A 23,440-nucleotide genomic window follows, 5' to 3' on the forward strand; every position below is an offset into this window, starting at 1 on the left:
TCCATCTATGGATGAATGGATAAAGAAGATGTGGTACATATATACAATGGAGTATTACTCAGCAATCAAAAAGAATAAAATCTTGCCATCTGCAACTATGTGGATGGAACTGGAGGGTGTTATGCTAAGCGAAATTAGTCAGAGAAAGACAAATATCATGACTTCACTCATATGAAGACTTTAAGTTACAAAACAGATGAATATAAGGGAAGGGAAGCAAAAATAATATAAAAACAGGGAGGGGGATGAAACATAAGAGACTCTTAAATATGGAAAACAAACAGAGTGTTACTGGAGAGGTTGTGGGAGGGAGGGGGCACTAAGGAATCTACTCCTGAAATCATTGTTGTACTATATGCTAACTTGGATATAAATTTTTAAAATAAATAAAATTTAAATAAATTAATTAAATTAAAAAAAACAAAAAATGTGCTTCAGATGTCTGGAAATCATGAACTATACAGTAAATTAAGTGGTAATTGCTTCCTATCAGGTTACATATATAAAGCACTACTGAGAGATCTGTAACTCAGACAGTAATGAGAAAGATGATACCTACAATGCAAGGAAGCTTGGAAGTTTAAAAGAATAAGGGCATTTCCCCCAAAAATATACATACCTTAATTTTCCAAAGAGGAATCCCTGAACTTCATCAATAGGATCATTCTCACCAATCACTGTAGCATTTACCTCCGTTCCTATAAAAGCACAAGCAAATACATGTCTAATCATTCAGACAGGAAATAAAAATGTTATTAACCTCATAAAATTTGAATAATGTAAAACAAATTAGAAACACCTGAAATTACAATACTACTTAAAACACTGAATACCTCAATGACCCTTTTGTAGAGTGTTTTTTTTTTAAACAGACAGAATACATGTGTTTTTCAATGTATCCTGTGTTCCTGGATACAGTAAGAATGTATTTTTCCCTTGAACTTTGGAAAATTTTACATGTTAAAAATCTCAAAAGCTCAAAATTAATACCTCTAAAATTATGAACAGTGGATTTTTCAGTATCAAAATTCTAAAGAACTTCCAATTAAGCAACTTAATCCTAAATATAATTATTGGTAACAGAATGTTGAGGCTATCCTCCATTTACCCAAACCAACCGTCTTTAGTGTAAAATAAGCTCACACACTGGGTGTTGTATGGAAACCAATCTGACAATAAATTTCATATATTAAAAAAAAATAAAAATAAAAATAAAAATAAAATAAGCTCACAAGGAAGAAATAGAAAGACTGCACATAAAACTTGTGTGGTTGAAATAATAAATTCAAAACCCTAGAGTAGTACAATAAGTATTCCAAGTGGGGAAAATAATCAAAAACACAAAATTGTTCATTAAGATAGTTTAGGATTTCACTCTGGGTCACAAATTAATGGCTATTTGTGAATTACACATCATCAATAACAACAGCTACAATTATTGACCTTTTTGTGCAAAGAACTATGCTACATTCTTTACCTATACATCTCATTTTCTCTTCACAAATACTTTAGGAGGCACATGTCATTATCTGCACTTTACAGACAGAAAATTTAGGACCTACAAAATTTGCTTCACATCACCCAACTCACAGGTAACAGGACCAGAATTCAAACACAGGTTCATCATGCTCCTAAATCTATTCTTTTACATTAAGGAAATAAATTCCCTTTAACTCACATTTAAGGAAAAGAAAACACATTGGTCTTAATTCACAAATTCACCTTTCACCTGAGTATCATCCTTGGCCTTGTACTCAGTGCTCTTAATTGCCAACTCCACACCATAGCCAGAGAGGTAAACAGGTTCCTTCCTCGGATTCTGCAAGCAAAGTATTCCACCATTAACACCTGGCTTCTTAAATGTCACAATGAACATGACGTGAACATGTTAACATCACACAGCCACCACCTAGGATTATGCATTCAAAATATAGCTAAAACTTCCATGGGAATCTCAGCCTCGTTTAGATTTTGTATCCTGCCACAAGTATGGGAATGGGAATTCCAAAGCAGAGGCAAAACCAGATGAAGGGACAGTGACAGGGCAGAAGTAACCAAACCACGTGAAGAAATAGAGAAAAAGAAAAGGAAATTCCAGAACTTACAAAGCAGGGTTGGAATACCGATGAGGTTTCAAACCCAGAAGTACTTTGATAGGACCATGTGTGTGTGATGTATTCATTTTTTATTAAATTTAAATGTCTTCAAAAAAAAAGTCTTCAGGTTGGGTTTGGGCTGACCAACTGTCACAGGCTTACCACCATCCTGAATGAGGATGGCGCTTTAGATATTTTAATCTTTAATAACAGCAATATAGCCTGGAAAGCAGTTGTCAAAACTAGGTATTAAAAAAATCTGTTTCAAGGGGTGCCTGGGTGGCTCAGTTGGTGAAGCGTCTGACTTCAGCTCAGGTCATGATCTCACAGTTCGTGGGTTTGAGCCCCGCGTCAGGCTCTGTGCTGACAGCTCAGAGCCTGGAGTCTATTCAGATTCTATGTCTCCCCCTCTCTCTGTCCCTCCCGTTTGCACTGTCTCGCTCTCTCAAAAATAAATAAACGTTAAAATTTTTTTTTTAAAAATCTGTTTCTGTTCATACAAATTTTCATTTAAATATTTATTTGGGAGTGCCTGGATGGCTCAGTTGGTTAAGCATCCGACTCTCGGTTTCAGCTCAGGTCATAATGTCACAGTTCATGAGTTCAAGCCCCATGTTTGGCTCCAAGCTGAGAGCACAGAGCCTGCTTGGGATTCTCTCTCTCCCCCTCTCTCTCTGCCCCTCACCTGCTTGTGCACGCTCTCCCTCTCTCCCTCTGTCTCTCCTAATAAATAAACTTAAAAAAATATTTTGTTAATGTATATTTTGCTTATAGGGACTTACCACGCAATTTTACTGAGCTTATTATGACACAGAAACTTTAAAAGCAAATATGTTTACATATAAATATGTTAATTGCTAAATGTTACAAAAGACTTTAAAAACTTAATTTTAGTCAATTCTGCTTGTTTTTATGCCTTTAGAAATCCTCCCTTTTACATCAAATGAAAAGATTCCGAATGGAAAAAAATTTTTTTGGAAAGGAATTCAAGAATCAGTTCCATAGTATGATGATTATGTTAAATCTAGAAAATATAATTTACATGTTTCATTTTTAAGTAGAATGTACACTTTATTAAGCCATTTTTCAAGCATAATTATTTCCTATTTCTTCAGACTGGCAAGCAAAGTACCTCCTATGTGCAAATAACAGATATGATGAAAAGTAGATCAAATAATTTTATAAAGGGGGGATATTATTAGCTTATGTGCTAAGGTCGTGCAGGGCAAATCAAGATTTTTAACAGCTATAAGGGGCACCTGGGTGGCTCAGTTAGTTAGGCGTCCAACTTCAGTCATTATCTCACAGCTCATGGGTGTGAGCCCTATGTTCCAGTTCTGTGGAGCCTGTTTCGGATTCTGTGTCTCCTTCTCTCTCTACCCCGCCCCCACTTGTACTGTCTCTCTCTCAAAAATGAATAAACGTTAAAAAAAATTTTTTTAAGTTTTATATATATATATGTGTGTGTACATATATATACACACACGCACACACAATACATACATAAGTCAATACTTACAAGTATATAATGTCTGAGTACATAATTGATTTTGCCTGCATTGTTTTTTGATATAAGTTGGCGGTGGAAATTATAAAATTCCTCATAACCAATCTCAGAGTAGAAAATGACCACTGGGCTTTCAGGATTAGATGATGGGTATCTGTGATCTCCTTTGAACAATAAAGGTTTGGGCCTGAAAATAAATATGAGAAGCTTAATTTTTTTTCTGGTTTTTATTTTAATTCTAGTTAGCTAACATACAGAGTTACATTAGTTTGAGGTGTACAGTATAGTAATTCAACAATTCCATAATCACTCAGGGCTCATCACAAGTGCACCCCCAATCCCCATCACCTATTTCACCCATCCTCTTAAACTTAAAAAAAGTTCTTAAAAATTAAAAATGGTACAAGATGTAGCTACAGCAGCAATAATTTAAATAAAGATTATAAGCATCTTAATACAAACAGTATTGGGGTGCCTGGGCGGCTCAGTCAGTTAAGCGTCCATCTTTGGCTCAGGTCATGATCTCACAGTTCATGAGTTTGAGCCCTGCATCAGGCTCTGTGCTGACAGCTCAGAGCCTGAAGCCTGATTCTGTATCTCCCTCTCCCACCCGCACTCTCTCTCTCAAAAATAAATAAACATTAAAAAAAAATTTAAAAACAGAGTATCAAAACAGTTTTCAGTCAGTAAGAACACTGTCAAATATGAGTCTTATTCATGACTAAAAATAATAAAAGCACATCATACTAACTATAAAATACAGACTTTGATTAGTAATTGTTACCAATTCCTAGAGAAGGATGAAAGGCAGAAAAAGGATACATATCCACATCCCATAGTACTAAGGCTTTATTACGCTATTCTACTATATAAATAGATTATCCTACTATCTGAAAACATAAGCACAAATAACGTGAAAAAGCAGGATGATTTTAAGCATATAACTGGCCAACCACAGCATCTCCCTCCTCTATCATTTTTGCTACTATGATCTTCCTACTAAATGATTTAATATTTAAGTTTCCCTCATAAATGTTTAAACTTGCCCCTCAAAATAAATTCCCTAATATCAGCATCAAGATATCAATAGATCTTATTGCACAGACTTTACGACTTGCCATTCCTTTTACAATAAACTATTTCTTAATAAACTGTTCCACAGAAGGTAAAGAGATAGAAGTAAGGATATTCACTATAGCCTTATCACAATAACAAACAAAAAAATAGAAAACAACTTTTAAAACTATCAGTAAAAAACTATGAGACATTCTTACATAAGCTATTTTTCATGCATTAAAAATAATGAGGTACACATACATGTACTAATGGGAAGAAGCCTCTTGTAAAAATAAACCTACCTACCTGTATAAATCTATAACCACAGAAAAAAGCCTAAAACATGATGACAAACCATTAAAAATAGTGACCACCTCTCAGAAGAGGAGACACCATCATTCTTTTCTTTATAAATGTCTGCATTATTGTTTTAACAAGTTAGAGTTTTTTAAATCAATTAATTTTGTTTACCCCAAGGGAGCACCACTTTACCATGCAAGCCATTCTCCAATGTCCATTCCTCGGCCTGGACATAGCTGGAACACGTACCCCATTTTCTGGTTGTCATTCTAAGTAAAAAGCTCTCCCGCCATTTAACGGGCAGAGAACAAGTGCTGGGAAGAGTACCTCACTAAAGAGCTACCCTACCTGAAATGCCCTTAGGCCTCTGGTAGAGCAGAGCAACACCACAGAGAGGTCAGTTATCCAATTTAAAATGGCATTACAGAGAAGGTACAATGGGGTTACTGCCATAGCCAGACAGCAAGAGACACCTGTTATATCTGTCCACCAAAGGAAACCTACCTTTAAGCAAAAAGCCAGCCCATTAAATTACCAACTTAATATTCAAATTAAGCTTGCTATTATCTTTTAAATAGTCTCCTTCGTCTGAAACTAGTAATACTCTGAGAGATCATTATCATTAATATCATTACTTCAGGCACTGGTTTAATACACAGGGTATTCTTTACTACACTAATGACAAAGCCTATGTAATCTCACAGAGAGTCATCACTAAATAATAACAGGAACATAAAGTACTCTTATTATCTCTATTTCAAAGTGAGGTAGGAAAGAAAGGTTAAGTAATTTGCCTAAGTTTACAAAACTATTTTAAGTGATAGAGCTGGGATTCAAATCTAGTCGGTCTGATTCCAGAATCCACACTCTAAACCACTGTATCTACAGACCACAAAACCTGTAAGAAATTTGAAGGGTGGGCTTGATATGGAAGAAAGCACAATGAAATACAGTATGTGTGAAGAAACACACAATTTACCTTTCAGACGCTGTGAGGAGAAGAGTCTCAAGGGTGTCAAAATCACAAGTCTTCTTTCCATGCACAGAGAAAAAAGAATTACATCCTTCTGGTGGAGGCTCATCAGCTGCTATCTGCCATTTAAGACACAAGACACTCTCGTCATGATTTCTAACCACAGACGAGTAAGGACATGAATACTCTAAACAGGTAATTAGATGATAATAAAATAACATCAACAAAAAGGAAAATCAACATCTACTGAACTCCTACAATGTGACAGGAAGAGTTTCTCACATGTCACTGTTTCTCACATATTATTTCATCTAGCTCCTCCCAATATCACCGCATGAGGTTGGTATTCATACCAGCCCCAAAACAGAACTTTAAAATTCTACCTCAGAACAGAACAAAAGATATCCAGGGAATACGGTATGTACCTTAAAGAAAACCAAGCTTACAAATATCAATTTTAAGCATCAAGGTGTAACTACACAATCCCTATTAAGTATATTAAGTCCATATCCATACATTAAGTACAATATGCAGATTAACTTGAAGGCTCTCTCTGAAATAGATAGAATGACATAGACTCTAAAAAAAAAAAAAAAAAGGAAACAACTGGACCAAAAAAAAGAGTATAGATGGAAGGTAAAATTATCTACAAAGCACACTAAGCTAGATATTCCAGGGAAAGGCTTGAAGGAGACAGGAGTTTATGTTCAGAGTGAAATGCATGAACACCAATGCACAATGAGACAAGTCAATCTGCAGCTTTAATGAGAGACGCTGAGAAGACTAAGTATAAAGAGATGGGAAAAGAAAGGATATAATGACAAGCACTGGTGTGTGCACTGATGTAGTTTATGTAATACGTTAATATTGTCCTTTTCTATAGACATAAGAAAAATAATTCAGAGATGGAAAAATGGTAAACTTGCTATGAAAAATTGATATTAAAACTTTTCATTACATTCTTCATTTTTTGGTAAATTACTATAAAAACTTACAAACACAAAAAAATAAGAAAGAACAGCACTTTAGCTGCTCTCAACTCTCTAAACTCATAAGCCTGGAGTCCTGCGAAGACAGGACCCCACTGTAAGGAGAAACTGCTCAGGGTGCCATAAAATTTGAATAGCACAGAGATATAGAGACAACTAAAGAGAAAATCCAATGAAAGTGCAGGAGAGGAACAAAGGAAATCTCAAAAACCAAACAACCATGTTTTTTTAAAGCCACCGTATTTTTTTCACACTACATAAAATCAACAGAAGAGGGAGCCATCAGGTCATGATCTCATGGTCCGTGAGATGGAGCCCTGCGCTGGGTTCTGTGCTGACAGCTCAGAGCCTGGAGCCTGTTTCAGATTCTGTGTCTCCTCTCTTCCCCAACCCCCCCCCCCCCGCCCCGCCACACCCCACACACACACACACTCTGTCTCTCTCTCTCAAAAGTAAACATTAAAAAAAAAAAAAAAAAAAAAGAAGAGGGAGCCATGCCAGCCTTTAAAAGTTAAGAAAACCGTGGGTGCCTGGGTAGGTCAGTTGGTTATAAGCATCCTACTCTTGAGCTCAGCTCAGGTCTTGATCTCTGGGTCATGAGTTCAAGCCCTGCCTCTGGATCCAGCTGCCAATTTGCAGGGAACAGAGGACAGAGAAAAAGTTGAACTGTATCATGAGTAATGTGATCAATAATACAGACTGTGAAAAAATTTATAGGGCAAACAGTGTATGTTATTCAAAGAAAAGAAAGCGCTAGAACTAGAACCTGTAAATTTAGGGCCACACCCCCAAAAAATTATCAAAATTTTCAAAACTCAGCAAGACTGAATTCTATCGTGTGGAGATGCACTCTTGGGCAGTAAAACGATAAAGAAACACAGCAAGTCATTCCAACAAAGGTTAAGAAAGTAGTTCTTTTTGGCTGGTGAGAGGCAGCTGTCATGAGAACAGAGCACAAAGGCTGCCAGTGGCCCTGGCAAAGTTCTACTTCATGACCTGGGCGAAAGTTACAAGTGTTCATTACACCATGTATTTCTTGTGAATGATTTTCTGTGCCTGTTTTACTTTATAATAAAATAGTGATCTTAAAATTAACATTTCTTTCACATCAAATATATGATGGGTGTATGCTCATCTTTGATTCTCTTATTTTTTTTTTAAGGAGTCTGTTCAACTCAAAATCCAACAAGATCCACACATTGCATTAAGCTGACATATATTTTAAGTCTCTCTTGAAGCTCTTCCTTACCTCTTTCCTTATATTTGTTGAAGAAATAAAATTATTTTTACTACGAAGTTTTCTACATTCCAGATTTTCCTGTTACTCCTCTGATATTGCTTCATATTTCTCATCCCCTGTATTTCCTATGAACAGCTTTTACATTCTACAGGCTGTGATCAGATTCACGGTCAAATGGTTTAGCAAAACTATTACCCCTATGCCGCGTTGTATAAATGAAGTCTCATAGTTTTGTTTTTGTGTGGATATTTTTTCTTAAATGAAAGTAAACGCAAATTATATAATTAAAAAATTTGAGATCTGAAGATTTAGTATCAGTTTTGCTTTCTATTTATAAACATCATAAATCCTCATAAATTTCAGGCAGAAAAGTTACAGCTCTGTAACACAATGCCAGGATAACTGCAATACAAACAATCATCATGTTATACAACCCCTAAAAAATACCATTATCTTGTAAGCACTGACTGAACTTACCTGCTGGAAGGCTTGAATTGTAGCCGAGTAGGAATGAAGGGATAGACAAAATTTCAACAAATTCTGCTGCAGAGGTGACAGAAACCGAAATGCAGTTTCCAATATTGCGTGATAATAGGAATAATCAGTACCTGCCAAGAAAAAACATTAACCAAAATAATTATCTACAGGTAGACATATCCAAATAAGATAGTTCATACAGTATAAACCTATGTGTTACAAAGGTATATGATAGCAAAATCTTACCACTATCCTTCCTGAACTGTTGTCAAATGCTTAGAATTCCCTGGAGTACACAAATTAATTGGACTCTTCCTCTCTCTTTTTTTTTTTTTCAAGTTTTATTCATTTAAGTGATCTCTACACCCAACATCGGGCCTGAACTCATGACCCTGAGATCAAATGTCCGATGCTCTACCAACTGAGCCAGCCAGGCACCCCTCTCTTCTTCTCTTTGTTCACACTATTCCCTCTACCTGGATTGCAACTGCCCCACTTACCTGGATAACTAACTCCTACCTACCTCCACAGGAAGAATTCAGCTAGGACATCACCTACTTTGCAAAGTCACTCCCAAACCCTACCCCATGCCTCACTGGACCAAATACATCTCTTCTTTAGTCCCGTATTTCTCTGCTAATATCACACAAAAGAGACTCAGACTTGACTTTTAAAATTTGTATTATTTTTCAAAAAAATCCAACAGTTGAGACTCAATTCAGTTAAATACTAATAGCAGTCACATTGTTTTCACACATTTCCTTTTCAGCAAGGCCTGTCAAGGTTTTAGCTACCTGTGTATTGGTATCTTTGACTAGTAATGTTTATCCTCTATTGAATTACAAAATGTGAATGCACATTATAAACTGTAAATAAGCAACACAGTTTACACTGTCATTAATTTGACACCCTGACACTCGTAGGTATATGGTGTAGGTGGCTGGCAGGCAGAACAGGCAACATTTTGGATGGTATTAGTTAATGATAACGAACCTAATAGATAATAGATCAGTTGTATAATTAGATCAGTTATATAATTAGTTCATTAACAAAAGAAAAAGTAACCAAATCTGATGGTGATTAAGTTAATACTAAATGATTTTTGAGTGAATTTGACTTCAACACAATATTTCTATAGCACTTCTAATAAAACAACACAAAAGAAAAGAGGGGAAAAGAAATCATAGGTAGTACTTCCAGCCAAAGTTATAAACTTTGCTTCAAGGGGCACCTGGGTGGCTCAGTCGGTTAAGCGTCCAACTTCGGCTCAGGTCATGATCTCACGGTTTGTGAGTTCGAGCCCCGCATTAGGCTCTGTGCTGACAGCTCAGAGCCTGGAGCCTACTTCAGATTCTGTGTCTCCTTCTCTCTCTGCCCCTCCCCTGCTCATGCTCTGTCTCTCTCAAAAAAAAAAAAAAAATATTAAAAAATATTTTTCAAATAAAAAATAATAAACTTTGCTTCAAAAGTATTACTTTGTGTTGGCTCTGCTGGCTACCATCACAACTCTAGTCATTAAAGATAAAAATGTTTTCCATTAATTGCAAAGCCATACATACTGTGAAAGAGACCATTTTTTTTCCTAATATTTTCGCAGATACCAAAGTCAAAGAAGCATCTGCTTCAATTTTACCGTGATGATCAGATGATCCAATATTTTGGCTGGCTTCTACAAAATTCCAAAATTTCTCTTGACTGTCTTCCGCTAAAAACTCACTGGGAGAAAAGGGGGGAAATATCAGAAATGAAACAACTTAATAAAATCTTCTAATATAGGTTACATTTCTAAGAGAGTAAAAATAGGTTTTTAAGTGTCCAAATGTCAACAGTTTGGCTTTTACTTTATATTATACACAAGCATGTGCAATATATATTCTACCAAAAACTCTTACTGGCTTAACCATTAATAACTAATTAGCTTAGTAGCTTATTCACTTATTCATATTAATAGCTTAATATGTATCCCTTAAGAAACCTAAAATCACAATGTTGTAACAGGGAAGTCCCAATATAAATAAAGCCTATGAAACCCCATTTGTGAAAAAGCTGTCCGCAGTGGAAGTAGAATTAACAACTGATAACTGTGGTACCAGTTCTGCTCACTTATTTTCTGAAAGACCTTACAAAGAACAAAAAATGTTTTGCCTAAGGTCCTCTCCCAAGGAAAACATGAACCCTAGAAAATTTTCTAGGAGACTAAAGGCAGCATGTTGTAATCTTTTAACATCCCTAAATCCAAATTTCAAGATCACCAAATTTCAGTTTAAAGTTAGCACTGATCTAAAAAAAAAAAACGGGTCTTAGAACTTAATGCCACCTTAATTTTTCTTGACTTTACTCTACAGACCTAAAATAAAGGCCATTCTAAATTTCCCTTCATTCAAGAGTCTAAAATCCCTAAAAGAAAATGTGTTTACTAACTGAATGATTCATGTAAATTGGTTATCTTCTCCTCCGAGACATAATACTAACATAGTGGTGATCTCTCACTGTCTTAAAGCAAACTACACATCTGATCTCAGCTTACCTAGCCAAAGGAAGGCTTTCCCATTACTTGTCAACACTGGGGTGTACAACTCTCACTCTACTCCACAGCTAGACACAGAAATATGGGAAAAATAAGAAACATTTCCTGGTAATACACAGCCTCTCTGAAACTAGGTTTCTGAAAATACCCAGTATCATAATGTATTAAATTATTTAGTACCTCCTTGAATGTGGCATTTTTCTAGGCTTTCTAGTAACTGACATAGGCATCATAACAACCTTATAATAACTTATGGCCTAAGAAAACATATACAAAGACAGATTATGATATGCAAATAAACCCTGAATTCATAAATTAAAGCTGCATTCACAAGATATGCTTGAGGTAGTGGGGGAGGGATAATACACTCAAATGTTGTAGTAGTGAGAACAAGGATTCACTGAAACTAAGACCTTCCTGCAAAAGCCATCTGCAAATAAATATATGTTCTTCATATAATTACAGGAAAACTTCTTGAAGTATACTCTTCATCATCCACTGCATAAATAAGTCTTACAACATCTAAGTTTCAAACAATCTTTTGTAATTTTTTTAACATTTATTTATTTTTTTGAGAGACAGAGAAACACAGAGCATGAGCAGGGAAGGGGCAGAGAGGGAGACACAGAATCCAAAGTAGGCTCTAGGCTCTGAGCTGTCAGCACAGAGCCCAATGCAGAGCTTGAACCCATGAACCAAAGTCAAAGTTGGATGCTTAACCAACTGAGCCACCCAGGCGCCTCTCAAACAATCTTAAAAAAATTAATTACTAGATACACTGACCTAATCCAAGAAAGGTAAGACAATAACAAGATTATTATTAAAAGGAATGCTACTACCATTTATGTTTTTTGCTTTTCATCTTAAATTGGTTTTTAGCTTCTTATACCTTTTCCATTGAGTAAAACATCTATAGTTTTTCAGATGAAATTATATGATGTCTAGGATTTGTTGCAAAATATTCCAGCAGGGGAAGGGAGGAAGGTAGTGTGGTGATGGTTACTGGACTTGAGCTGGTAATTGCTAAAACGGGTGACAGGTAGAAGCAGAGCACATTAAATGTACCATTCTACTTAAAAATGTTCTGAAAGATCACAATAAAAAGTTTTTAATCTATGGCAAAACAAAACAAAACAAACAAAAAATATATATATACAACCTGAATGCCCATAAATCTGGTAGTAAACTTGTTTTCTAGATTTCCAAAGTTATTGTTGGCGATCAGAATTGGTCTTCCTTCCATACAAAACTAGAAAGGGAAGGGAAATAGGGGCGCCTGGGTGGCTCAGTTGATTAAGCATCTGACTTTGGCTCAGGTCATGATCTCGCAGTTTGTGAGTTCAAGTCCCACGTCGGGCTCTGTGCTGACAGCTCAGAGCCTGAAGCCTGCTTCAGATTCTGTGTCTCCCCCTCTCTCTGTCCCTCCCATGCTCACGCTCTGTCTCTCTCTCTCAATAATAATAAACATTAAAAAAAAAATTTTTTTAAAGAAACAAAAGGAAAGGGAAGGGAAATAAATATTTAAGAAGGGCTTACTATGGGGGCGCCCAGGTAGTTCAGTCGGTTAAATGTCCAACTTCAGTTCAGGTCATGATCTCACGGTTCGTGGTTTTGAGCCCCACATCAGGCTTTCTGCTATCAGTGCAGAGCCCACTTTAGATACTCTGTCTCCCCTCCCCCACCCTCCCCAGCTTGTGCTTGCTCTCTCTCAAAAATAAATACACATTAAAAAAGATGTAAAAAGGGGCGCCTGGGTGGCTCAGACGGTTGAGCATCCAACTTCAGCTCAGGTCATGATCTCGCAGTTTGTGAGTTCGAGCCCCATGTCGGGCTCTGTGCTGACAGCTCAGAGCCTGGAGCCTGCTTCAGATTCTGTGTGTATATGTCTCAATCTCTCTCCCTCTGTACCTCCTCCACTCACACTCTGTCTCTCTCTCCTTTGGAAATAAATAAACATTTAAAAAAAATTTTTTTTAAAAAGGATGTAAAAAAAAAAAAAGGAGGGCTTACTATGTGACAGGCACTGTGCTTGACACATTCACCCATGTCCTTAAATCCTCACAGCCATCCTGACTTACAACCATCTTTAGAATAAAGAAACTGAAATTCAGACAGGTTATTGATTTGCTTAAGGGCACAGAATTAGCAAATGAAAAATCTGGAGTGTAAACTCAAATCTATTTGATTTATATCTCTACCATGGTACATTCTTGGGCCATTCCACTATCTAGTACTCAATAAATGATTATAAGTTTCAATTTTAATAATAGTACTTTATTTATACAATATTTCTGTTAGTAACTATGGCTGTTCAAAACATATTCAGTGTTTTACTTCAATTAAACATATATCAATTCATGAACAACCAGAAAGCTACATGTGCTTCATTAGGATCAAGCCAGTCTAAAAATATACACAGGAATATTTTTAGTCCCTAAGCACTAGATGCAAGGAAGGCAAAATATCTGTGGTAGTTGCATGCCTCGATGTGTAGAGAAATATTCTGTCCCTTCACCCTCACCCAGATGGACAGGGCTGTGACTGCCATCAATATCTGCCATGGACCTGGGAGGGAAGACTGGTGGCCTCAGCTAGCTCTGGAGGTAACTATCAAGGATTTCAAATACGTGCAACTTATTTCTGAGTTGCCTAGAAGTCCCATTACCTTGGTAAACTGTCTGCAAATAGCCACACAAGAGGACTAAATAGTCAACCAAAATGGCAAATGGCCAGGAAATTATGAAAAGGGGCAATGTTTGTGAAAGGAAAGTTGGTGAAGGAAGCATTATACATTACTCACTTCACAGAGATCAAAGAAACGGGACAAAATTGATTAATTAAGGCTGACAGTTTTAACATAGTTTTTCAAAAGTCCCATAAGTATACACCATAAGAATCTTCCGAGACAAGGCACAAAAACCGAAAAATTAGTGTGGAGAGTAACTGAGTGTAACTCAGTAAAGAATGTCAAGCAGAATATTATAAGACATCAGTGGTTACAGTTAATTGCACAAGATTATTTAGAAAATGATAGTAAATCTCAAACACTTAGATTTATACCAGACATATCATCTAAAATAAGATTGGCAGGGGTGGGGGGGGGGGCATAGGGGCATATTTCAGTTGTCAGAGTCCTGGCTCAGGCAGTTTAGATCTCAACAACCTTCAGTCATTTCACTTTTACAGCTGCCCTCTATCTAATAAAGTTCTGACACTGGAGGAGCTCAATCCACTTATCAAATTAGTCACTATAACACTGCTAAGAAATGAATGCAGCAGGAATGGGGGGGGGGGCACGTTTTATTGCTGAGAAAAGGGAGGCACAGAGAAGTGACAATCCATGAGGCTCCTCTGCAAGTCAAAACCGGCTCATACTCATCCCACTTTCCCACAGGTCCTCTTATCAATACCAAATGAAGCCGTTTCCTTAGGAGATGCAACTATTCATCAACACAATCATCTTAACAAAATCTCCTCATTCACATTTTTCTAGGATTAAGGGGGAAATGTCAGAAAACCTAATTCTAAATTGAAGGGTACAAAGAAAGGCCAAAGTTAACTGAAGTAATGCAACAGTTCCAATTTCTCGCACTATCAAATTGTGAGATTTACCAACTGCTTGACCTTCAATCTACCTAAATTCATGCTTTAGAACAATTCTCTACCTCTACAAGTCCTAGCTATATAGTATTTCAGATACAATAAAAAGAAGCTTCCCTCTATAAACAAAAATCTGACTAAGAGAGGTGTCTGGTTTTTATGTTATAAACACTAACTTGAAGGTACATTCAGAATACAAAATCTCCCAAGAAATCATTGACTATACTGTATTTCACCAACTTTAAGACACTGTTGATGTTAAGGCACATCGTTGTTTTCAACGAAACTCTACAAAGGAAAATGCTACCAATTTTAATTTGTAAGGTAACATCTTGATTTCATCAAAAGGCATCCTAATTTTGGAGATGTTAAAATGTAGAACATGTACATCTTAGATAAAACCCAGCTATGTCCTCAGCTTCCCCTCTGTACTCTTGTTATCTCAAGGTCTTCTTCCAGCTTCTTAGAAGGAGCATTCCCTCCTTCTCCCGTCTCACCAAGCTGTCTTCTTTCTCTTTCATTAAACACCTCTTAAAACCTTCTTCAAATAAATAGAAAAATTCCTTTAAGTACGACACCCTCTTCCTTTATTACCACATGTATACCTTTCTTGCAAGATAATTTAACCAATTCAATACATTTGTCCAAAGAAGTCCCTAAGTATCTCTATGAATCATGATTACCCTACGGTACTGACAGCTTCTGTGTTATAACAGCCTCTGACTAGTACACAGCACAGTGCACAATGAAAGAGGTGCTGACTAAATCCATGTGATGATGACAATCTCGCTGCCTAAAAGGCTCCTGAATATTCACTAGCAGATCCTACATTTTTACTCAAACACATGAAAGAAAAAAAAGATGTCTTCTTACCTGACTTCTAACAACAATGGAGTGGAAAACCATTTTGTTGTAAGAGAGGTTGTAATGGCTTTTGAATCTGCCTTTACTGAAGAAAACAGCCATAGTCCAGTGAATACAATCAGAAGTTCCATTTTATAGCAAACTCCTAAAAAAAGGAAAATTTTAAAAAAAGGTTTTGCCACAGGAAATGTTTAAACCTGAATCTTAATACTTAGAGACACAAAATAACATGAGAATTACAGAAATGGAAATGTTTCTGAAATATAACAGCACCTAATATCTCCATAGTTCAACAGATATTTGCTGAGCAACTGATGTAGAACTAAAGCCGTGAAGTTCATGGAATGCTTTCCTATAAAGACTGCACTGCATTTCCTGGGTTGCCTCTACAGAGGTATAAAAGTCAGTTGGTGGCACAGCAGTTTACACATAATTCTACTTTATGAAGCATGAGAGTAAACAAAGCTTAGATGAAAACGTAAATGATGGGTATTAAATGGTGCCCACCCCCCAAAAGTTATGAAGTCCTAATCCCAGCACCTTGAAATGTGAACTTATTTGGAAATAGGATCTTAGCAGAGGTAACCTGGTTAAAATTGGGTCATTAGGGTGAACCTTAACCCAATATGACTGGTGTTAAAAAAAAAAAAGGAAAATGTGGACACAGAGACAGGCACACAGCGGGAAGACCATGTGAAGGGACACTGGGAGAGTGCCAGTGAGGACAGGCACTTGTCGGAACTACACTGCAAACCACGCTGCAAACCACACTGCAAACCACAGAACACCTAGGCCCAGCAGATGCTGGAAGAGGGAAAGAAAGACCCTCCCCTACAGATTTCGGACAGAACATGAGCTGTGACACCATGATTTACAATGTCTAGCCTCCACAACTGGAAGGCAAGGAACTGCTATTGCCGTAAGCCACACAGTTTGATGCACTGTCACAGCAATCCTAGGAAGCTAACACTTCAATGTAAATGCATAAAACAGTCCCGGAATGAAGGAAAGTTAAACAGGTCCCTATCTACAAAATAAGGAAGCTGGGGTCACTGGTAAATTGGCATGGCCATACAATGCAGGTCTTCCAACCTCCCAGCAGCAATGTCCTTAAGCATGATGATGTGTCTAGATCATTTCAGAAAAAGGCCTCGAGCTGCAGGGCTTCTATGGTCTGATTTTTCATCTCAGAAGTCTGCTCACAGAACCCTAAGCAGGTTTCCCGTGGGCTATATAAGTCAGCATCCAAGTTCTACCCATTTGAATGGGAACCCAAAGGGGCCATGAATCTGTGGGAAACACTATGCCAAAGCTGTGCTTGCGCATGCTAATGTCTGGTAAGGCTCACCTCACTCACCCCAATTCCTCGAGATATTGGCTATAAAAGCTATCGTCTGGGTGACCAGTCACTACCTTCTTTTTACAAAAAGCATTAACATCTGTGCCAACATCCTGCTTCATATATAACACACAATATCTCTAAAGAACAAATGGGCAAAAGCAAAATAAAAGATACCAAATAGAAAAGCTGCTTTTTAAGAGTCTTTAGTTCAGGCACTGCCACCTTAATTGATTTAATCGACTGACAAATTAATATAAACAAATATTAACATCCCATTTATAAATAAGCACTAAAGAAAAAAAAAAAACCCATAAAATTTGCAAAGACTAGAGCTAACCAAACTAGACCCCCAACACTGAAACCTGCTAGCAGTGATTTTGGGGAGGGGACTTTCAGAATGTAGCAAAAGTTACTGACATTTCCCGCAGAGGAGCAAGCAAGGATGCAAACTTTTAGATACAATTTCAGACCACTCAAAAACTCTTAGACACCCTCCCCTACTGGTCCACAGACTGCAGCCTCAGAATCCTGCTCTGCATGACAGAAAAACATGGTTGGGAAAAAGAGAGAACCGTTTAGAGTTAGGGACTTACTTCAATTACTGACTTTGCTACTTACTAGCAGTTTAACCATAAGCAAGTCCCCTAGTAACATCTCTGGCCCTTCTCCCAGACTCTGAAATAGGAATATCAGTATCTACCGCACTTGGACACTGTGAGAATAAAAAAGCGACATGAATATCACTTCATGAAGTGCCAAGTACTATAGCAGAATTAACCGTTCTAGTAAAACATGTTCTTATAAGGAAAAGAAACCACCTTCTAAACTATAGAATAAGAACACATCATCGTTACTGCATGGTCTCAAAAAATTGGAAATATATATTCTGTGATTAGGGGGAAAAAATCATCCCCAAAAGTCACAAAACGTCTAAACTGGAGACAGAATATATGAACTACGTTCAAGCAGTACTGTGCTACAGCTATGTTTACAATTTTTCCTGAAGGGGCCTACATGTGCTGTCCCAAAAGAGGTGACCGTGGACAGGAAATTCAAACACTGTCAGTAACCCCAGGCAGGCTTCATGCATAGAGTGGTGAGGGAACTGGAAGTGACAAAAGGTCCCTGAGGAAACATTAGCCATTACCGACCAATTGCTCTGGGCCAAGCACTGTGTCAGGTGCTTTGCATACACCATGACTTCTAGTCCTTCCACACAACTTATCCAGGAGACTGCAGCTCCTGGAGGGTGGTTGCCATGTCTATTTTGTTCACCACACCAAATAGCACAGCACCTGGCAAACAGCAGATATTCCATAACTATGCTGCATAATGGGTGAAACACTATAATTTCACCTTTAAAAATAAGAAAATGGAAGCTTGGAGAAGCCGAGTAACTTGCCCAACTAATAAATAGCAATGCTTGGAACCCACATCTGCCTGTTTTTAAGTTCTACAATACCATGCTATCTCCCCCGGTTCCCAAGCTTTGGAAGGGTAAGAATTCATACTGTGCAGAACCAAACTAAGCAAAAAGCTTTCTTGTGAGAACCAAGGCAAGTCCAAGGACTTTCTAGGGACAGAGACCTTGGGATACAGGTGGCTGAGAAAGGCACAGTTTCAAACCAAAACCAAGCATGCCACCCTGAAGCTGGGACCCAAGAGAAGTGACCAACCAGCCTGACAGATCTGTATTCAGGCTGGCTTTGGGGATGGAATGTGAGCTCCTCAAGAGCAGGGAATTTGGGGGGCACCTGGGTGGTTCAGCCCATTGGGTGACCAACTCTTGATTTCCGCTCAGGTCATGATCTCGCGGTTCGGGAGTTCGAGTCTTGCATCGGGCTCTGGGATCACAGTGAGGAGCCTGCTTGAGATTCTCTCTCTCTCTCTCTCTCTCTCTCTCTCTCTCTCTCTCTTCCTATGCTCCTCCCCCCCTGCTTGTGCACTCGCACTCTCTCTCTCTCTCTCCCTCCCTCCCTATGTTCCTCCCCTGCTTGTGCTCTCTCTCTCTCTCAAAATAAATTAAAAAAAAAAAAAGCAGGGAATTTTGTTTGTCAGGGTCAAATGCCTAGCATAATGCCTGGAACACAGGAGGTGCTCAGAATGAAATAAACAAAGTCTTCATTAAAGGATGAATGAAAGCAAATAGAAAGAAAGGAGTTTGATACCAAGAGGAAAGATGCTTAGGACTTAAAGATTAAAATGAAAATTCTGCGCACCAAGACTCGCCCAGTGTTCCCCTTGAATTGTTCGAAAAACAGAAACAGTTCTTGGGGCAAGGTATAGCACCGCTGGAGGTGACAGAGGAAAGTGGCCACTAAAGAAGAGCTTTCCTACCCAGACCCCGCAGCCTAGATGCAACAGGTAAAACCACAAGAAAAGACTGTTTAGAGAAGCAGAAGTAAGAGCTTCACAGAAGCGGCCTTTTGTTTGAGAATGCCTTCATTTTATGAGAATCTTACACTCCGATCCTAGTGGTCCTTAAATGTTGCTTATAAATATGAACAGTCTAAGAAATAATCGTTGTCAGAATCCCAAGGTGGCACTCCATGATCACAGGCATAATGCTTGTGGCAAAATGGGTAAATTAAAAACATTCTTTAGTAAGTCCTAGGCGCAAATGTTATATCTGTAAGATCTAGTCCGTGGCCCAGCTTCCTTAGTTCAATGACTATCTCTTGCTCACTGACCTACAGCAAAATTTTGGAAATATTAATGAAAATTGCAGTTTGGCAAACACTTTTCACTTTTTTTTTTACATTTATTTATTTTTGAGAGAGACAGACAGAGCACAAGTCGGGGAGGGGCAGAGAGAGAAGGAGACACAGAATCCGAAGCAGGCTCCAGGCTCTGAGCTGTCAGCACAGAGCCCGACCCGTGACTCGAACTAACTCACTGCGAGATCGTGACCTGAGCCGAAGTTGGATGCTTAACCGACTGAGCCACCCAGGCGCCCCAAACACTTTTCACTTTTTGGAAAAAAGAGGCATAAAATTATAAATCACCAACTTTTTCTTTTTCCATTTCTAAACTAAAGATAATAGCTGACAATCTCTTAAAAAACCAACTTGCACCTTGCAAGTTTATAGATAGCCATCTGAGCATCAATATACAAGATTAACAGTGAGAAAAATACTAGGAATGACCCCTCAAGAAATAATTTTACTTCTCAAATAATTAAAGTTAATATGTATTTATAGCTATTAGCAAAACCATTTGCTAATTTTTGATAAAAGTAGTTACTATACATCTGATATGAAAATGATCACAGGTAACTGCAGAAAAAAACCTAAAAGAATTTTCTACATAGTTCAATTTCTTCCCCTCAAGGTAAGCGTGCATTGTACAACTGCCACACAACTATACAAAGCAATGTTTATTTCCTTTAATAAAAATGAGTGCCAACTAAGTTTGTCTAAAGCAGGTCAAGTGGAAAGGCTACCATCATCCCTTATTTTGTGGCCTTAAATAACTATTTTAAATGTCTTCAAACATCATACTAAAATTGGCTGGCAAGTGCTTGATGAATGTTTCCAATATAGTATCTCACAGTAAGACATAAGACCCCCAGACTTCAAATGAACATAATATGCTAGTTCTCATATCTGGCAAGAAATGCAAAACAATCTAGAGGTTTTGGCCAACGGAGAACAGTTCACATCCATAACTTATTGGCGATGTACGCAGATCTTCTGGCAGGTCCCACACGAAAAGTGAAACCGAATTATCCAATTACCAGCCAACAGATCCTCGTACTTAAATGAAAATGGCAACCAGTATGCATCACCCTGATTCATTTTAGGGAAAAAACAGAAATCTACAAAAAGATCAAGTTGTTCTCCAATCAGAGTCCTGCAAACTGCTGGTTCTCAACCTACTTAGGGTCAGACGTGGTCCAAACTCAAGTTAGGGCACTTCCCCCACCTCCTTCTGCACTTGGGCACACGGATCTCAAAGCTCTTCAGTAAAGGCTCAAAAAGGGCTACAAGAGAGTCCGCGGCCACTCTCGCAGAAACTATACTTTGCCCGTAACACCAGTGAGGGCAACTCGGAGGAGTCACAAATAGGGGGAGGACTAGTACACAGAAGGAGAAACTGAGTCAGGGAAGAAGCGGAAGCTCAAGGTGACCAGGGCACGAGGTCGCCTCACATCCCAGACCCTGTCCCCGTCCACGAGACCTCCCCACGCCACGCCAGGGGTACCTGTCACCGGCCGCGCAGCCGCGGCACACGCGCCGCTCGCGTCCCCCTTCCTGCCCATGCTGGGGCCACGCTTCGTCCGCGACGATCTCAGCGACAACGCCGGGGCGGGGCGGTGACGGCGGCGGCAGCGGCTGCGCCAGTGAGCGGCCGACACGCGCCTTTCCCGCGGCTCCCCTCAAGCCGGTCTCGCAAAGCAATAACCCAGCTGCCTACTGCCTTTTTACTTCCGCTTCCTACTGGCGAGAGCCGGAGGACTTCCGGCTACCGAGTCGCGGCTGGGGCAGCCTAGAGCGTCGTGTGGTCGCCATCTTGTATCCGAGGAGTCCCCGCCTCCCTCCTTTCTCTGGCTGTGCAGTGTGGCTGGGAAGAGAGCACTTTTACGGTCTGGGGAGTGGGACTAGGAGCCGACAGCTGAGACCCAAAGCTGTACCAGCTGGTGAAGCCGAATAGGGGTTTCAGCCTTTTTTCCGACCTGGACTTTGGGGAGCTTCAGAAGCTACTTCCTTAAACCCTTATATTAAAAGCACTGCTGCACAACTAAAGCACAAAATTTCTTAATGTTTCTGGGCATCTCAGACTATCGTAACCCCTAAATTTTGATAACTACCGTTCCTGGGAGCGTGGGAAAAGGAAAACTTTTTAAGTTTTATGAGACGATTTAGCTTAGATTATACTGGCAGTGGCAATTTGCTTACCTTTTTTTTATTTTTTTTTTTTTTGGAAAAAAAAATTTTTTGCCCAATATAAATCGCTGTGCAAAAATTTCTGTAGGGACGCCTGGGTACCTCAGTCGGTAAAGCCTCGGTCGTGGGCTCGGGTCTTGACCTCAGGGTGCTGAGCTTCAGCCCCACTTCCGGCTCTGTGCTGACAGCTTGGGGTCTGAAACCTGCTTGGAATTCTGTGCCTCCCTCTCTCTCTGCCCCTCCCTGCCAGCACTCTGTCTGTCTGTCTCTCTCTCTCTCTCTCAAAAATGAATAAACATTTAAAAAATTATTTTTTAATAAAATAAAATATTTAAAAATCAAATCTATCTAGAAGGGGGAAATCATAAATGCTAAAGATTAACGAAAAATAATAACCTACTCCTTGCTTCACCTCTACAATTCTCCCCCAAATCCCTAGCAGATCACTGATCTTTTCACCATCTGCTATGGACTGCATATTTGTGTCCTCCTCAAATTTATACAGTAAAACCTGACTGTCAGTGTGATAGCATTTAGAGGTGAGGCTTTGGGGAGGTGATTAGGTCATGAGAGTGGGGCCCTCCTGAATGGGGTTAGTGCCCTTACAGAAAGAGACCCCAGAGAGCTCCCTTGCCCTTCCATCTTTTTTTTTTTTTAACCTTGCTTCTTTTTGAGAGAAAGTGAGAGAGCACAAGCAGGGAAGGGGCAGAGAGAGGGAGACACAGAATCTGAAGCAGACTCCAGACTCTGAGCTGTCAGCACAGAGACCAATGCGCGGCTCAAACTCAAACTCCAAGATCATGACCTGAGCCCAAGTCTGACACTCAACTAACTGAGCCACTCAGGCACCACTTGCCTTTACATCTTACGAGGCACAGAAGTTCTTGCATATTGTCCACTTTTTCCATTAGAGCCCTTGGCTTGTTACTTTAAAGATCCCATTGTGATAATTCCACAATTATCTGCCTGTATGCCTGTAACTTTTGCTTAAAACCCATACATGATGTACCGGGTAAAAAATGATTAAATAGGCCTCAGTGTGAACTTTTGTGTTTTTCTGGCTAGCAGTTAGCTGTGTTTACTGTTTGCCATAACTGTGCATGTCAGAGACCTCCATGTCCTCCAGTGTCCTTGTTTTTCTCTCCTCTGTTATTTTTGGGTTTCCCTAGAAATGGCATCTTAAGTAGAGTCTGATCGTTATAGTTCTGTTAGCTGTAAACCACATTATTACCCAGGAGCCCTGTTGATGTGGTGGTAAGACTAAGGAGAGGGCAAGCATTCTGTAATCTGTTCTGTAATCCTATGATGAGGCCTCAGTCTTTTAATAGGTCTGTGCCCCTGGGCTGTGGCAACAGAAACACCCAGGGCCATCCGATTTATGCAGCATGCCCCACCCCTCCCGCTATCACACCTCCCCATTGCAATGTGATTTTGCCATTCCTTCCACCACGAGGTGGAATCTATCACCTCACCCCTTAAATCTGGACTGGTCTTTTGACTTGCTTTGACCGGGAGAGTGCTGTGGACATGTCATTCTGTGACTTCCAAGCCCAAACCTTAAGAGGCCTGGCAATTTCTGCTTT

General features: G+C 39.0%; 1 protein-coding gene across 2 annotated transcripts in view; it reads right to left on the reverse strand.

Moving 5' to 3' along the window:
• The window catches only part of UGGT1 (UDP-glucose glycoprotein glucosyltransferase 1), a 110,726-nt gene extending 89,319 nt beyond the window's left edge, over positions 1–21,407 (reverse strand). For both annotated transcript variants that reach the window (XM_027056087.2, XM_015062479.3), the window contains exons 1-8: positions 21,175–21,407; positions 15,639–15,774; positions 10,272–10,354; positions 8,639–8,769; positions 5,939–6,051; positions 3,616–3,790; positions 1,723–1,819; positions 620–698 (exon numbers count right to left, since the gene is read on the reverse strand). In XM_027056087.2, coding sequence (XP_026911888.2) covers positions 620–698; positions 1,723–1,819; positions 3,616–3,790; positions 5,939–6,051; positions 8,639–8,769; positions 10,272–10,354; positions 15,639–15,774; positions 21,175–21,232 — 872 coding nt within the window. In that variant the 5' untranslated portion in view covers positions 21,233–21,407. The remainder of the gene's footprint in view (positions 1–619; positions 699–1,722; positions 1,820–3,615; positions 3,791–5,938; positions 6,052–8,638; positions 8,770–10,271; positions 10,355–15,638; positions 15,775–21,174) is intronic.
• Positions 21,408–23,440: the final 2,033 nt, after the last annotated feature.

The sequence above is a fragment of the Acinonyx jubatus genome, chromosome C1 (assembly GCF_027475565.1).
Source record: "Acinonyx jubatus isolate Ajub_Pintada_27869175 chromosome C1, VMU_Ajub_asm_v1.0, whole genome shotgun sequence".
Classification (NCBI taxonomy): domain Eukaryota; kingdom Metazoa; phylum Chordata; class Mammalia; order Carnivora; family Felidae; genus Acinonyx; species Acinonyx jubatus.